Source organism: Phyllostomus hastatus, unplaced genomic scaffold (genome assembly GCF_019186645.2).
Source record: "Phyllostomus hastatus isolate PE091 unplaced genomic scaffold, TTU_PhHast_1.1 phas_contig_1, whole genome shotgun sequence".
Taxonomy (NCBI): domain Eukaryota; kingdom Metazoa; phylum Chordata; class Mammalia; order Chiroptera; family Phyllostomidae; genus Phyllostomus; species Phyllostomus hastatus.
The window spans coordinates 18,922,148-18,938,073 of NW_025333498.1; the positions used below are offsets into that span (position 1 = coordinate 18,922,148).

The 15,926-nt window shown below is 35.2% G+C and overlaps 1 protein-coding gene across 5 annotated transcripts in view; it reads left to right on the forward strand.

Annotated features, from left to right (window-relative positions):
- The window catches only part of SLC25A12 (solute carrier family 25 member 12), a 173,068-nt gene that overhangs the window by 112,428 nt on the left and 44,714 nt on the right, over window positions 1-15,926 (forward strand). For 4 of the 5 annotated variants that reach the window (XM_045840811.1, XM_045841481.1, XM_045842281.1 and 1 more), the window contains exons 4-5: window positions 2,801-2,916; window positions 11,209-11,348. In XM_045840811.1, the coding sequence (XP_045696767.1) occupies window positions 2,801-2,916; window positions 11,209-11,348 (256 nt within the window). Of the gene's footprint in view, window positions 1-2,800; window positions 2,917-7,703; window positions 7,808-11,208; window positions 11,349-15,926 lie in introns of those variants that run through there. The other variant, XM_045842925.1, reaches the window with a different exon arrangement.

Genomic DNA, 15,926 nt, shown 5'->3' on the forward strand with positions numbered 1-15,926 from the left:
AAAGTGCTTTCCTTTATTATTCCCATGCATATAGAAAAATCTTTTTAAATTGTATTTAATCCTTACTGTATTTTTTCCATTACCATTTAGTCCCCTTATATCCCAACCCCCAGCAATCACCACACTGTTATCCACATCCATGAGTCCTTTTTCCTTTTTGCTCAGTCCCTCTACCTCCTAACCTCCCCTACTAGCTGTCATCTGCTTTCCATCTGTAAGTCTGTCTCTGTTTTGCTTGTTAGTTCAGTTTGTTCATTAGATTCCACATAGGAATGAAATTGTATGGTATTTGTCTTTCTCTGCCTGGCTTCTTTCACTTAGCATAGTGTTCTCCAGGTCCATCTATACTGTTGCAAAGGGTAAAATTTTCTTCTTTTTTATGGCCAAGTAGAATTCCATTGTATAAATGTCCCATAGTTGTTTTATCCACTCATCTATTGATGGAGATTTGGGCTGCTTCCATATCTTGGAAATTATAAATAATGCTGCAATGAACATAGGGATGCTTATGTTCTCTTTGAATTAGTGTTTTGGGTTCCTTTGGATATATTCCCAGAAATGGGATTGCTAGTCAAAAGACAGATCCATTTTTAATTTTTTGAGGTATCTCCATAAAGCTTTCCACACTGTGCATTCCCATCAACAATGCAAAAGGGTTCCTTTTTCTCCACATTCTCACTAGCACTTGTTTGTTGATTTATTGATTACAGCCATTCTGGTAGGTGTGAGACGGCATCTTATTGTGGTTTTAATTTGTATTTCTCTGATTAGTGACATTGAGCATCTTTTCATATGTCTGTTGGCCATCTGTTTGTCCTCTTTGGAGAAGTGTCTATTCAGGTCCTTTGCCCATTTTTTAATTGAGGTTTTTTTTGGTGTTGAGTTTTATATGTTCTTTATACATTTTAGATATTAACCCCTTATCGGATGTATCAGTGAATATGTCCTCCCATTCTGTGGGACTACATCAAACTAAGAAGTTTTTACACAGCAAAGGAAATAGAAGAACATTTTATGCAGAAATCTTGGTTATTTTGAAAACAGACTACTGTTATGGTGTGGAGGGAAAGTCATCTGGGGACTCTAAAGTCATCTGGGGTGACTTTGGTTCTCTTTAGGAAATGGTATTTAAGCTGAGCTATGTAAAGATTGGGTATAAATTAAATGGGCAAAAATTTGGGATTGTGGAATCATTCCAAGGAAATGAATTGCTGAGTTATGGCACTGAGTGAAAGGAGCATGGTTTGTTCTAGTTGCTGAGGATGAGTGGGCTAGAGTGCAGAGAGCAAGGATAAGGTATGCAGCGGTCAGAACCTGTGGGACCAGAAGTCACATTAAGGATTAGGTCTATTCCTCTAGATAAGATATAGGGTATGTATATAGATTTTTATAATGCTGTTACTTGTATACTAATCACTTACCAATAATAGGGACATGATATGGAATCTTTGCAGCAAGCTCGCTATGGAAGATGACTTAAACTAGTATATGGCAGCTCCATGAGATCATTGAAGGCATTTTCACTGTAATCTTGGCTACTGGCTAATTTCATAACCTAGAGTGTTAGAAGACCCAATAATTTTTAGTCTCTCCTCTTTTTGTTTTGAATTTTCCTTTAAAAATTTTATTGAAATTTCAAACATACATAAAATAGAATAGTGTAGTGATTCAATATACTCATCTTTCACTTTTAATAATTATTAAAATAATTATTAAATTTGTTTCATTTATACCTCCATTCATTTCTTCACTCCCTAGATTATTTTGAAGCAAATATAAGATAACATGTGCCTCTAAAAGAAAAATTACAAAAAAAACAAAGAAAACCTCCTAAAAAACATTAACATTGATTTCTTAATATCATCAAGTATTTGCATTATGTCAGCACTTCCATTTCTTGATTTTTTTATAAACAATTTTTTTACCTTGCTTGATTGAGAATCCAAATAAAATATATATCTTATAATTAATTGCTCTACCGTTTAGGTTTTTAATGCAGTTCTCCTCCATATCTTCTTTAAAAGTTGTTTTTTATAGCCCTGGCTGGAGTATCATCCCCATACGCTAAGGCTGAGGGTTCTATCTCCTCCAGTCAGGACACATAGGAAAATCAGCCAATGAATGCATAAATAAGTGGAACAGCAAATTGATGTCTTTTTCTTTCCCTCAAATCAATAAATAAAAATTTAAACAATTTCGATGTGTTTTTTTTTGCCACTGCAGAATGTTTACTCTGTAGTTTTACTCTGTAGAACTTCAAGTCTGCATTTTTGCTGATTGTGTTTCCATAATAGTGTTCAACATGTTGCTTTGTCCTTTCTATTTTTCATAAATTGCTGATTATATCTAGAGCAGTGATTGTCAGCATGGAGGTTTGCTGTTGGTATCTGGTGGGTAGAGGCCAGGTATGCTGCTAAACTTGCTCAAATGCACAGGAGGCCTCCAAAACAAAGCATTACTCATCCAAAAATGACACTATTGAATACCACGGTTCAGAAACTGATCTGCAGACTTGTTCAGATTCAAGTTTAATTATTTTTGGTCTAATTCTCTTTCTTTGAGTGATGTTAGAAGCTATTGATTATTGTCTGGGTCCATTAATTTGCTAGGGCTTTTTAAAAAAGGTGATATTCTAATTATATTAATTTGTTCTTTATTATCTGTAATACCTTTATAAAGAAAAACTTTCTTCATCAATTATTTGGTTACCCTGAGCTACATTTCATACAGTAAAGGCAGGTTAAATGCATGACATTTTGCCTTTCTTTACCAGCCAATAACATTTTATATTTTATTCTAGGTTGATCTCCTATCAAGAGTTTTTGGCATTTGAATCTGTTTTATGTGCTCCAGATTCCATGTTCATAGTTGCTTTCCAATTGTTTGACAAAAGTGGAAATGGAGAGGTGACATTTGGTAAGGAAAAGAAAAGATTATAAGTGATAAGTGGAGTCAGTGAGGCTCGTCCAGTCTGTAATTGCTAAATCTAGTAACTATATATAGATTGCTGTTTATTTTGGAGTTAGTCAATAAGTGAAGCATTACTCTCCTAAAGGGATTTACACAGATAAAATTAAAATGGTTTTATTTTCTTCTAAGCATTAGACTATTGCAAAAATTAAGGAACCTAGGAATGCCATTACTTCTGCTCATTGAGTCACTGATACTTTCATATTCCTAAAATAGGTGGTGTAAAATTTTCTTGTTCTGGGCCATCCTGGGCAAAACTGTTTATGAAACAGACTGATAAACAATATGGAGTAACCATGTCATTCTTCAAGGGATTTTTGGATAGAGAGTTCAGAGCTTCTCTGTAGCATCTGAAAAATCGCTTCTATGTCATTTTAACACCAAGAATGGAATTGAAGGAGGAAGTTAAGGAAAGAATAGTTAACATTCTCTGAATCCCCATTTTAGGTTTTTGGTTTTGGGAAACAAGACTAGGATATTACAATTGCCATCTGAGTTGGATGCAGAAATTGACTTAAATCGTTTTATAGGCCTGTAAACTAGCACATTGTTGAGATCTTGCAAGCTATAAACTTGGATTTCTGTTTTCACCATGTACTATATTTTAAAGACACTTATTTTCAGAAATTAGTTTTGTTTAGGAAAAGCATCAGCTAGTTTTTCCTATGTCGAGCTTTGTAATAAAAGCAATGTAGTGTTTTCAAGGACCTTGAGCCCTTCACCCTTTCCCTTTTTAATATTTGGAATTTTTTTATTGTGGTAACACAACATATAGCATTTGCTATCTTAACCATTTTTAAGTGTATAGTTCAGTTGTGTTGAGTATATTCACACTGTTGTGGAATAGATCTCCAGAACTTTCTCATTTTGTAAAACTGAACTAGAGCCCCATTTATGGTATAAATTGGCATCGGTATGTGGTAGAGAAACTCTTGAAAGTCAGGCTTTTCCTGAGCCACAGCATTAAATCTTTACTGACTGCAGAGCTTGTTCTAAAACAAATACTTTTAGTTAAACCCAAGGGAAGAAGTGTTACTGCCATGGTACGGTTGGTGAGAACACATAGGTGTTCGGAAGGACCATGGTGCCTTTGGTATGACCTCAGCGGTACATTTTCTAGCTTGGCACTGATTGTTTCTTCCTTCTGCCCATTGGCCGAGTTATCTTCCACGTAACAAGATTTTCCCAAATAAATACCTATGTAGAGCTCTTTAGGTTTCTGCGCATATCTTGGCATTCTCTCTGCTTTGGAGCAATCTCTGGCCATTCTGCCTCCTAAAAAATGTTGACTTTACTCAGTTACCTAGATTTTATAGTTAAAACCTTTTAGGTTTTATAGCATAAAACCTTTGTATCTCATCTTTTTTTTAAAGATTTTATTTATTTATTTTTAGAGAGGGAAGGGAGGGAGAAAGAGAGAGAGAGAGAGAGAGAGAGAGAGAGAAACATCAATGTGCGGTTGCTGGGGGCCGTGGCCTGCAACCCAGGCATGTGCCCTGACTGGGAATCGAACCTGTGATGCCTTGGTTCGCAGCCCGTGCTCAATCCACTGAGCTACATCAGCCAGGTGTATCTCATCTTTTAGCTTTAACCCTGTATTACTCATGATGCTGTATTTTCTATTTTCAATAGGTAGCACACATGTCTCACTTCCAAATATGCAGAAATGCTTGGGAAATAACTTGATAGGAATATCTGTATTAGTGACAGTTTACCTGTGTTTCTATCACGTGTCCATTGTTAAAGAATTAAATTTCCTGAAAACAAATTGTAATTTATTTTGTCCCTCTGATCTCGTTATCATGGCTCTTCGTGTCTCCTCTATTTGGTTGCTTTTCTCAATTTCTATTTTTAAAAATAAGTCACTGGAGTTAGTGCATCCAACAAACCAGCAGTAGACTCATGTCACTGTTGATTAGTGTATTAAAATTAGTGTGAGAAGTAGTTGAGTGTTTTACACCACCTTTGTATTTTATGCAAATGAAAGTTTGTCGTTATTAGATCCCAACCTTAGCATTTTATACATCTTTTGTTTTTCCTTTAGACTATGATTTGTGAATTAGGATTTTCAGAAAATTTAATTAGGATTGAAAGCAAAATAAATTAGTTTTAGTTATTATAGCATCTGGTATGAACTGAAGAACACATAAACCCTCCAGGATCCTGCTTGCATTCTTCTCCATAATCTAGAGATAGGGAAATTCTTGCAGAATAAGATAAAACTGAACTGCTGTTCAGCATCGTTCCTGGAGTCCCTGGTGTCCCTGGCCAGCTGGTTGGTTCTCCTGGTGGTGCTTACCTATTTCCTGGGGACTTGGACCATTTCCCCTTCCTGCCCTGCTTCCCTAGTGTTGAGGGTCCACTTTTAGGCAAATGTTCTTAACTAAAATGAAAAGAATCATAATGAAAAAGAGAAAGTTTAATTTTAAATTCACAGGAAAAGAGGAAAAGCATTGAAACTGTTACAAATGCCATTTAACAAGATTTCTAAGGCTGTATTTCAAGACCATAGAATTTCAGCGTAAGAAAATAATTAACTTAGAGTTTATTTTTATAGGATTTTTAGATGTGATAAAAGGTCAGTTTTCATGTTTGTACCCACTTAATAAAATGAATTATGCTTATATATTTATAGACACATGTTTAAGTAAAAGGAAATTTTAGATCCATTCTAACTTGAAGTTTTTTTGACCAAATGGCCTTATGTTTTCTAGTTTGAAGCTTATTAAAGGAATAGTTTTCTCTTGCGCACATCAGGAGAGAAGGTGGGAGAGAATATTGGGTGCAAGGTGCAGTGGAGTGGGGAGAGACTATTATACCATCAGTATCTATCACGGGCTCTGATGATGATGATATCTGTGTACTTGTATATATTGTTCTCATCTATGCTTTTTTTAAAGATATGTTTTTTATACACATCAAATTATATACTTGTGTGCATCTTTTAAGTAGTTATGTAAATAGCTATATTGAATAACATTTTCTTGAGTTCTGGACAATTTAAAAAAAATTATTGTTAGAGATGCCTTTACTCTGGGGGAGGGACCTACACTGAGACCTTGGTAATCCATTTCAGAATGTACAAACTCAGGAGAGGGTTCTGGAGTTTTTAAAAGAGCAAATAAAACCATTAGTTACTTGTTTCCTCTTTGATGTTCCATCAATAAAATGTCTAACGCATGCTGTGGATAATTACTTAATGGCTTGTGTGGCTGATGCTGCCTGGTGCCATGAGCCTTGTAGAGGCCTTTGCATGACTGGTGTGTGCTAGAAACAGTGCAAACTTGCCTTGGTCTTACTATTATCCATTAGTGTACTGGACTTCTGCTTGATAGAATTAGCTTGAGGTAACCTAGATAACCAGTTGTACTGCATTGTGTTGTCCATAGCTGGTATGCTTTTGCAATAAATTTAAAAAATAAAAGCCCATTGCTTTAACAATGATATAATTATTCAAAAAAGCAATCACTCAAACTCTTCTTCTATTAACTGGTAAATTAATATAAAACATGTTATACATTCTAAGTTTTCTGTTCAAATCGCATCAGCATTGTATTCCAGAGTGTTTGCCTAGGAGCAGGAGCTCTCCGAAGTGAGCTTTTCCAAGGCCACATCTTCACCCCCGACTGTTAGAGCCTCAGAAGGCAGGGGGGTTCCTTTTGAGTTTTTGAGTATTAATATGTACAGCAAATAAAAATGTGTTCCATTTGTGCCTCTAAAATAGACTCTTTCCCCCTAAAGGGAAGAATAAATTAGGCATAACCACTGCTATTATTAAAAGGCTGAGGAGATGGAAGTCTCGATATGAAAAATGTACCATCTCTCAGTGGAAACAAACCCATAGACATGGAATAATATCAAGTGCTAATGTTAATAAATACCCATTTTAATCTGGTAAGAATTAAAGCTTCACCTGGGCAGTCAAATTAAATCAGGAAGAATTTTTGAGACTTCTTTCAGATATCATAAAGAAGGTCCTATTAATACTCAAGGCTCTTAGAATGGCTATTAGATTTTGAGGTGAAAAGAAGGACACGCCATTATTAGTTTTTATATCATTTGGTGATAGACTGTTACAGCATCTAGCTTCTGTGGTTATAGATGCTCTTTAAATTCATCTTCCTGAGAAAGGGACCTTTATGTACATTCATTTGGCTCCTCTAGTGACTCCTCTATTGACTGTATGTAGTCCCTTCTGGAGGTAGGTAAAGTGTTACCAGAAATGCTTTCCCTCAGAAAAATAGAGGAGGTCACCAGGAAACTAATGATCTGCCTGGAAGCAGAACCTAGAAGTCTGGGACTGAGTCTCCATGCTCTGTGGATTGGGACTTCCTCTATGAATTCCTGTTGTCAATCTTTATTTTGTTGTTTGTTTTTCTTTGTTTTCTTTTTTGGTCTCTTAGTTATTCCTCTTCTGCCCCCCCAAAGTTTTCCTTCACTGAAAAACTCTTCACTTCCACAAGTCTTGCCATTGTTTTTGTTCAGTTGTACACAAGGATATTTCATTGTTCATGTTGGGAGTCCTAAAAGCCTCTCTGACTTCACTTTAAGAATTGTGCAGGTGAAACTCAGCTGTTGAGGACTTTTTTCCCCCTGACAATAAAAATGCTTGGTTTCAAGCCTGTAAGTTGGAAGCAGTGGCTCCTGCTGGGCTGAAGTCCTTGGAATCAGGATGTCTTTGGGCTGATGGTAGGTGGGCTGTGTCACAGGGCTGATGGCTTGTATACCTACAGGAGGAGTTCTCTGGCCACACCGTTGGTACAGCAGCTCCTTCCAGGCTCATTCATGGAACAGGCATGGCGGCAGTCTTGGAGAAGAGTGCCAGCCCCGGTCAGAGGTAATTTTGTACTGCAGAAAGGTGAACAAGACCAGTAGGAAGCTCCCATAAGGACCACGGGAGGGATAAGGGTGGATGAGATGGGGAGACAGTGGGGAAAATGAAAACCTCTGTTAAGACATATTTACACAAAATATATGCTTTAATGTATATTTCATCTAGTCCAATCATCATAAGTGACTGATACAGCTAAACTGACTAATGTTTTACGTCTGTGAACATTTTTACTTAATCACGGTTGTCACCATAACCTGCCCTCCTGACAAATTATTCTACTCCTTTCCTTTGAGCAAAGAGAACATAATGACAGGCTATTTTTGTATCTGGCCTCAATTCCCTTTTCAAAGGAATTAGAAACCCTCTCTTTCCATAAGCCCATGCTCTGCAGGAAGTGAAAAAGTGGTCTATTGTTTTCTATACGTCAGAAAACGAATGGATTCCTATTTCCCTTAGCAATGCCAACCTGGTATAAAACACCAGATCATGATCTTGCTGCCAATAAGATGTGATTGCCATGGTCTTTTCATCCAGGCCAGAACTATGGCTACTGAAATAGCACCCCAAGCAGTGCTATTTAGAGCTAAAGACCCTTGTTTGCCACTGGAAAGACGGGATTCTCTCTGGGGGGACAACTTGTTAAACAGTGTCAGTTAGATGGATTGGGTACATTCGAGAGTATTGGTGTTCCCTTTCATATCATGCAGGACCTGACAAAACCTGGTAAGATGAGAACATTAGCTGTATGAGCTGTTACCTAACACAAGTATAAGTTCTCCAGTTCTGGAGCTTTTGTGTAACTTTTTTTTTTTTTTGATAAGCACATCTTCTAAAAGTAAAGTGGTAATTAAGAACCGGCTTCAAAACAATAGTGTTATTAATTATTTCTGTAAGCTTCCTGAATTAGCCTTAGACAGTTGTTAGTGTACATAATAACAGAAGGGAAGTGGGATATGTCAAGAGCTGCCAAAGTAGGTTTGAAATTTTGTTAGTCCTAGTAACTATAGTTGTGGCCCGTGACATGGCTAAACTAATTAAAAGTGTCTAAAGGTAGTTCATAAACCACAGAACATTGTAATGGTCATACTGAAACTGCACACAGAGCTGTCAAGTGCCCACTTTAGGGGAAATAGGAAAAGTTCAAACAAATAGTTAGGCCAAATGACATTTCAGTATTTGGGTAAATTACTGTGAATAATTCAGGCTATGATTTTAATTATTTCAAAGATATTCTAATATCTTATTTAGAGGTTGCTAGGAAATTTATAAAATAGGATTTTAGTTAAAGTTTTTATTATAGAGCTGTTTTTCTAAATGTAAATTATACATTGTAATTTTTATTTATAAATATCCTTTTTTGTGATAGTAGAAAGCAATTTTCATAATTAAAGTTTTGTAGTTTGAACGCTTCTGAATCTTTGACTTTATTTGATACAGTTTCACACTTGAGATTCTGCTGTCTTCTGATCACATAAAGGGAATTCAGTTTTATTCTACCATTCTATATAAAACTTACGAAGATAGCAGTATGTACATTTCTCATCAAATTGTTGAGTTTTGGGACTTATGACCTTTAAAATAAAGATGATAATAAAATAACTTATTCCCTGTATTAATTAATTTTAATATTACTTAAATATATGTAGTAATTTAACTTATCTCTTTCTGCTTTCCATTCATGTTTCCTTAGTTTCACACTTTTTTAAACCTTAAACATAAGAAATTAATTAATTTGGGAAGAGAAGCAGCCAATTAAAGAGAAGAATCCTAAAATTTTTTTTGCTAATCTGCCATATTTTTAGCTCTAAATATTTTATTGCAGTTTTTATTATTTTAATTATCTTGTAAACTTTAACATATTTTATAACTTGAAGTTTCATGTAGATTTAAGGATAATCCTTTGTGTTGGTTAGAAACCAGGATCCCATGAATTACTATTGAGTTATTTGTTTTTAGAAACAAAAACCCATATATTTAATTTGTGTTTGTGGAAGGTGAAAATAATTTGATATAATTTGCAAATTCTGAAATGCTGTTGCTACTTAGGCAAGAAATAAATACTACATTATATTTGAAAGCAAAGATGAGAATCCCATCTCCCCAGTGACATCCAATGCTTCCTTCCAAGTTACCGATTGTGACCTACTCAGAGCTGTTACATACATGGAGTCCAGACTGGCAGGATTTCTAGTTCAGGATTCTTACACCACATGCCCTCCCTACCCCCACCATAGCAAAGCTTTTATCAGGAAAAAAAGGTATATAAAAACAAAGGGAATCCATTAAACCATTTACAATATGAGATCTGTACCTTATTTAAAGAATTTGAAGAAATTAGAGAAAATAGCATAGTTGGAGACAATAAAATATTAAACTTGTATTTACTAATTCTCTAGTATAATTGATAGCTCTTGATGGTGAGACCCTTTTACTAATATAATTGGCTTAAATTTGAAAATAATTTTGTTCTTAAGATGTTAGTAAAACAGGCTTTCTGCTTTCTTAACATTTTAATGATTTTTTTTTTTGGCATGAGCTTCTAAATTAGTCTATCCAGTCTGTGCTTGTAAAAGTACCAGTCATTTGTGAACTGACTTTTATAGTAAGTGTAGAACTGTGTAAGAAAGTGAATGACACTGTTAGTGCATGACGACAAGCTGTCAGAGGGTTTTGGTTGTATATTACACAGTGTGACTGGTTCTTATCTAAAAGTTACTATAGTGTGTTTAGTCCTTTCTTATTTAAAAGTGAATCACTAATTTCACTTATCTTAAAATATCTTAATAGTTGAGACTAATAATCATGGTTTTTATGAGGATTTTCAAGCTTTTTGTCAAGACCATATTTTTGACAATATCAGAAGCTTTTAATAAGGTGCTTGCTGCTGAGCTAATGATATGCTTTTGGTAGTATTTCTTATACCTATCTTCAATAGACATATTCAGTCTAGTGTGAATGTAATAATCAAGCCTCAATCAAACCATACTTAGTATGACAAATATTGCATTATACTGTAATTTAGGTATTCATGCTTCTGATAAAGGGCTTAATTCGACTCCTTGAGGAACTGGGAAAACACTATTGATTTTATACTGGAATGCAAAGTAGCAGCCATTTATAGTGCAAGGTACAAATCACTTCCTAATTAAAATTACATCAAGAGAAATTAAGAATCTCATGGCCTTATATGTAATGGTACACAATCTTAAGTGTAAAATTATATTTTGTATCAATTGTGTTCCTGTGCATGGGTTTCTTGGCACAAAATTTTTGCAGCTAATCTTAAAAGAATCAGATAATATTGACTTTTAAAATTTCTCTTAATTTCTTTCTGTAGGAACATTGCAGTGGACTAAACTACTTATTCCAGATATAATTTATTTATTTTTGTTTTCCCTTTTAAGAAAATGTCAAAGAAATTTTTGGACAGACTACTATTCATCATCATATCCCTTTTAACTGGGACTGTGAATTTATCCGACTGCATTTTGGGCATAATCGGAAGAAGCATCTTAACTACACAGAATTCACACAGTTTCTCCAGGTGAGCTTAGTTTTCATAACTGGTGTAAATATATACCATTCCTCCTCCATCTCTTTCCCTTTAAGTTTTATTAAGTTTATTAGAAAACTAGCAGTCCCCTATGGCATTTTATTTCCAGGTTTCATTTCCCACTCCCAGAGGCAACTTCTTAAAACTTTTATCATTGTTTTTTTAATTTATATTTTATTGTTTTCTGTTACCATTTATCTCCTTATACCCACCTCCTCCCTGCAGTCGCCACGCTGTTGCCCATGTCCACCAGTCCTTTTTCCTGTTTGCTCAGTCCCTCTGCCCCCTAGCCTCGCAATAACGGTCAGCCTGCTCTCTATCTATGAGTCTGTCTCTATTTTGCGTGTTAGTTCAGTTTGTTCACTAGATTCCACACACGAGTGAAATCATATGGTATTTGTCTTTCTCTGACTGGCTTATGTCACTTAGCATAATGTTCTCCAGGTCCATCCATGCTGTTGCAAAGGGTAAAATTTTCATATTTTTTAAGGCCCAGTGGTATGCCATTGTGTAAATGTCCCAAAGCTGTTTTACCACTCATCTATGATGGACATTTGGGCTGCTTCCGTATCTTGGTGGTTGTAAATTATCATTGTTTCTTATAGTGCTTACTCTCATAGCTTTAAATAATAAACTTGTGCTGGCACTTCTATACTTTTTAATTTTTCACTTTTTGGTATTTTTGATTGAATTTGAACTATGGAAAATTGGTAGCCATTTCTTTCACCTCTCCCACAGACTTGGGATTTTCTCTCACCACCCCCATCTCATGAGTCTACATAGATCAGTATCATATTTGAATTATTATAGTTAAACACTATGCATAACTAAATGATCACATTTGTTAGAATTTCTAGTTTTTCTTATTTAGTTTTCTGTGTTTTAATGTAATGTATTCTCAAATTTTGCCTCAGTTAATAAAATCTCTTTTTAATATGTTTCAAACACATTAGGCATTCTATCCATTTCATCTTAGAGCTCTCCAGGAACTTTCTTTTTTAAAAATTTGAGGTAAAATTCACTTAACATAAAATTAACCATGTACATGTACACAATTTAGTGGCACTTAGTACATTCACAGTGTTGTACAACCACCACCTCTAATTCTAAAATCGTTGCATCACCCCAGAAGAAAACCCTGTGCCTGTTAAGCTGTCACTCCGATCCTTGTCTCTCCCCAACCCCTGGTCACCATCAGTCCACTTCCTGTCTCTGTGGATTCACCTACTCAGAACATTTCACATACAGTCGACCCTTGGACAGCATGGGTTTGAACTGCACATGTCCACTTACACACAGATTGTTTTCAGTAAACCTGTGCAACTATAAATGTGTATTCTCTTTCTTATGATTTTCTGAATGACATTTCCTTTTTCTCCATCTTACTTTATTGTGAGAATACAGTACATAACACATGTAACATACAAAATATGTGTTAATCAACTGTTTGTGGTATTGGTAAGGCTTCTTGTCAACGGTAGGCTATTGGGAGGTAAGTTTTGGGAAACTGAAAAGTTATAGGTGGATAATTATATGCCCCTAACCCCCACATTGTTCAAGGGTCAAATATAAATAGAGTTAATTATACAATGACTTTTTGTGTCGGACTTTTTTTCATTTAGCATAATATTTTCCCAGGATTATCCATGTTGTAGCATATATTAGTACTTCATTTCTTTCTATGGCTGAATACTATTCCATTGTGTGGATATACCATATTTTTTTTTCTGTCTGTTCATTAGTTGATGAACACTGTGTCTTTCTCACCTTTTGGCTATTGTGAATAGTGCTGCTATGAACATTGATATAAAAGTTTTTGTTTAAATACCTGTTTTCAGATCTTTTGAGTATATCCTTAGGAATGCAATTGCTGGGTCTATGATAACTTTTTTGCTCCATGGGTAGAAGCTGGGCTTTGTTCTTGATACAAAGCTGTCAGTCTGTGATCTCCCTTCATCTTCACACTGGGGAATCCATTTGCCTTTCTGTTATGTTGAATCTCCATTTGCTGGATTCCATCTCTTGTGTTATGATTTATTTCTTATTTTTGAAGGAATATTTCCTGTAGGGGCTTCCTGAAGAAAATAAGTAATTTTTGTGAGATTTTTCATATAAAAACCTTTGCTCTATTATTACATGTATTTTGGTTGGGTTTAGAGTTCAAGTAGGAATTTATTCTTCTCTTAATTTTGAAAACATTTCTCATTTTCTGGCTTCCAGTTTTGCCACTGAGAAGTCCAGTGGCATTCTTATTCTTGATTCTGTTCTGAAAATTTTTTTCCCACTCTGGAGAGTTCTTTATTTTTTAATCTTCACCCGAGAACATATTACTTATTGATTTTAGAGAGAAAAGAAGGGGGAGAGAGAGAGACCAAGAGAGGGAGAGACACAGAGAGAAACAGAGAAATAGAGACGTTGGGGATGACGCTCCGGGCAACTGAGTTACCTAGCCAGGACTGTACTCGGGGAGGTTTTCAGATTTTTTTCTTCAGTATTTTGAAATTTCACAATGATATTCCTTGATGTGAGCATATTCATTTTGCTGAACATTCAGTGGGCTCTTTTAATTTGAAAGCTTATATCAATTATTCAAAATATTTTTTTTACTTTTCTTATTTACTTCTTCCCTTCCTACCTTCTTCCTTTCTAAAACAGTAAACATATTAAATGTATGATTCTTTAGTTTTCCTTTGTATTTTCCTTCTGAACCTTCTATTCACTTTTTAATTTTTATTACGTTTCTAGATCCTTTAGTTTTCTTTTGTATTTTCCTTCTGAACCTTTTATTCAGTTTTTAATTTTTATCATATTTCTGATTTTCTTTTTTTTTTTCAGGCTCAGATTAAGGCACCAGTCTCATATTTCTGATTTTTTAGAAACTCTCCAGTTTATTGAATACTTGTATTTCTTTTTTAAAAATAGCATCCTAGTCTTCTTTTGTGGATGTACTATTTTTTCACTTCTCCAAAGATATTATAGACAGGGTTTCTTGGTTTTGTTTTTTTTAAGTTTTGTTCTCCCTGCAAGTGTGTTTTCTTCAAATTTCTTTCTCGTTGTCTAAGTTTCTATTTTTCATGTTATTGGCTTTTCTCTTGTATTTGATGGTCCTTGGTCCTCATCTCACATTTAAGATTGAGGCTTACTGGAAGCTTTTGGTTCATGGTAGGACTTAGTAATTCTAGACCTTACTGTACAGTAAACTGTAAAGTTCTCTAGCTGGGCTGTTTTACTGGGGACTCTCTAATGTCTATATGTTCAGGTCTTTTCTTTTGAATTGGGGAACCAGAGAATAATCATCTGGACTCCCATCTGGATTATTTGGTCTGGATTTTGAAATTCTGGCTGCTGACAGCATTCAGTATGGAGGTGGGCTTTCATTTACTTACCTCTTTTCAATTGTGCCTGGTCTTCACTCTTCTAAAGATCCTCCATTAGATTTTCCAGATAGTGAACCTCCAGTCTTTTGCTAAGGCTGGGAAAGGGCTGAGGTCTAGCTATGGTGCAGTAAGTTGGGTAACTAACTGCTTTTTAAACAGACTTCCATCTAAGCCTCCTGTTTTCAGTTCCACCTTCATTGCCACATCCAGGGGTACTAGTGCAGTCAATATCTGAATCTTTGGGGGGTCTGTCATGTACATTGGATTGCTTTTTGCCTTTCTCTGCTTCAGTTTTCTTGGTTCTGCTAAGTCAGTTGTCACTTAATCCTTCTGCTCTCTAATCTTAAAAATGTAGTTTGTCTTTTCGTTTCCTATTCTCTTCATTCTTGATTTTTGTTTTGTTTATTTTTTGTTCCTTTACTGTGATTTTGTGAGGAGTGGAGTTTTGGAAGACAACAGAGTTAAATGTACTAGTTCAGGCTGATCCAAAGCCATACTATTTCTGAAGCTGCTATTTCCATCTCCTGGCTATATGAAATGTATTTTCAAGTGCACAAGACCTTGAGCTTTAGCATAATTTCCTTTCTTTATCATTACCCTCAGTTCCCCTGTTCACACTTTCAATCCAGAAACAGACTTATTTTAGCATTTATTTAATGGGGTATCTATCCTTTTAAATAAAGGATCGTTTTAGAGTATCCTTATTTTTCTTTTATAAACCCAGGGTATTGCTTGTCTTCATTAAGATAATCACAGTTTGAAAACTATGATCTTTTAGGTGTGCATACTGGTAGAACCCAGTGCTTGTTCTAATAATTTCATGGTTAGTGCCTACCTGACTGACCTTCTAAAGTGCTCAGACTTGGAAAGTTGAAAATATTACACATTTGAGAGATGAAACTAGTATTTTTGAAGATTTCTCCAAAGATGGCTTGTTCTCATTGTTGGTTCCCTTGCATATACTGAAGATATTTTCTGATATCTATTTTACCCTGATGTCTTGATTATACTATTGGGTTGGCCAAAAAGTCTGTTATGTTTTTTTCTGTAAAATAAAAGACACATATTTCATTTTCACTAGTAACTTTATTGATCTGGATATTTTGAGTATGCCGGCTATCACCCTCAATTGGCTTCTAATGGGTAGAGGCCAGGGTTGCTGCTAAACATCTTCCAATGCATAAGACAGCCT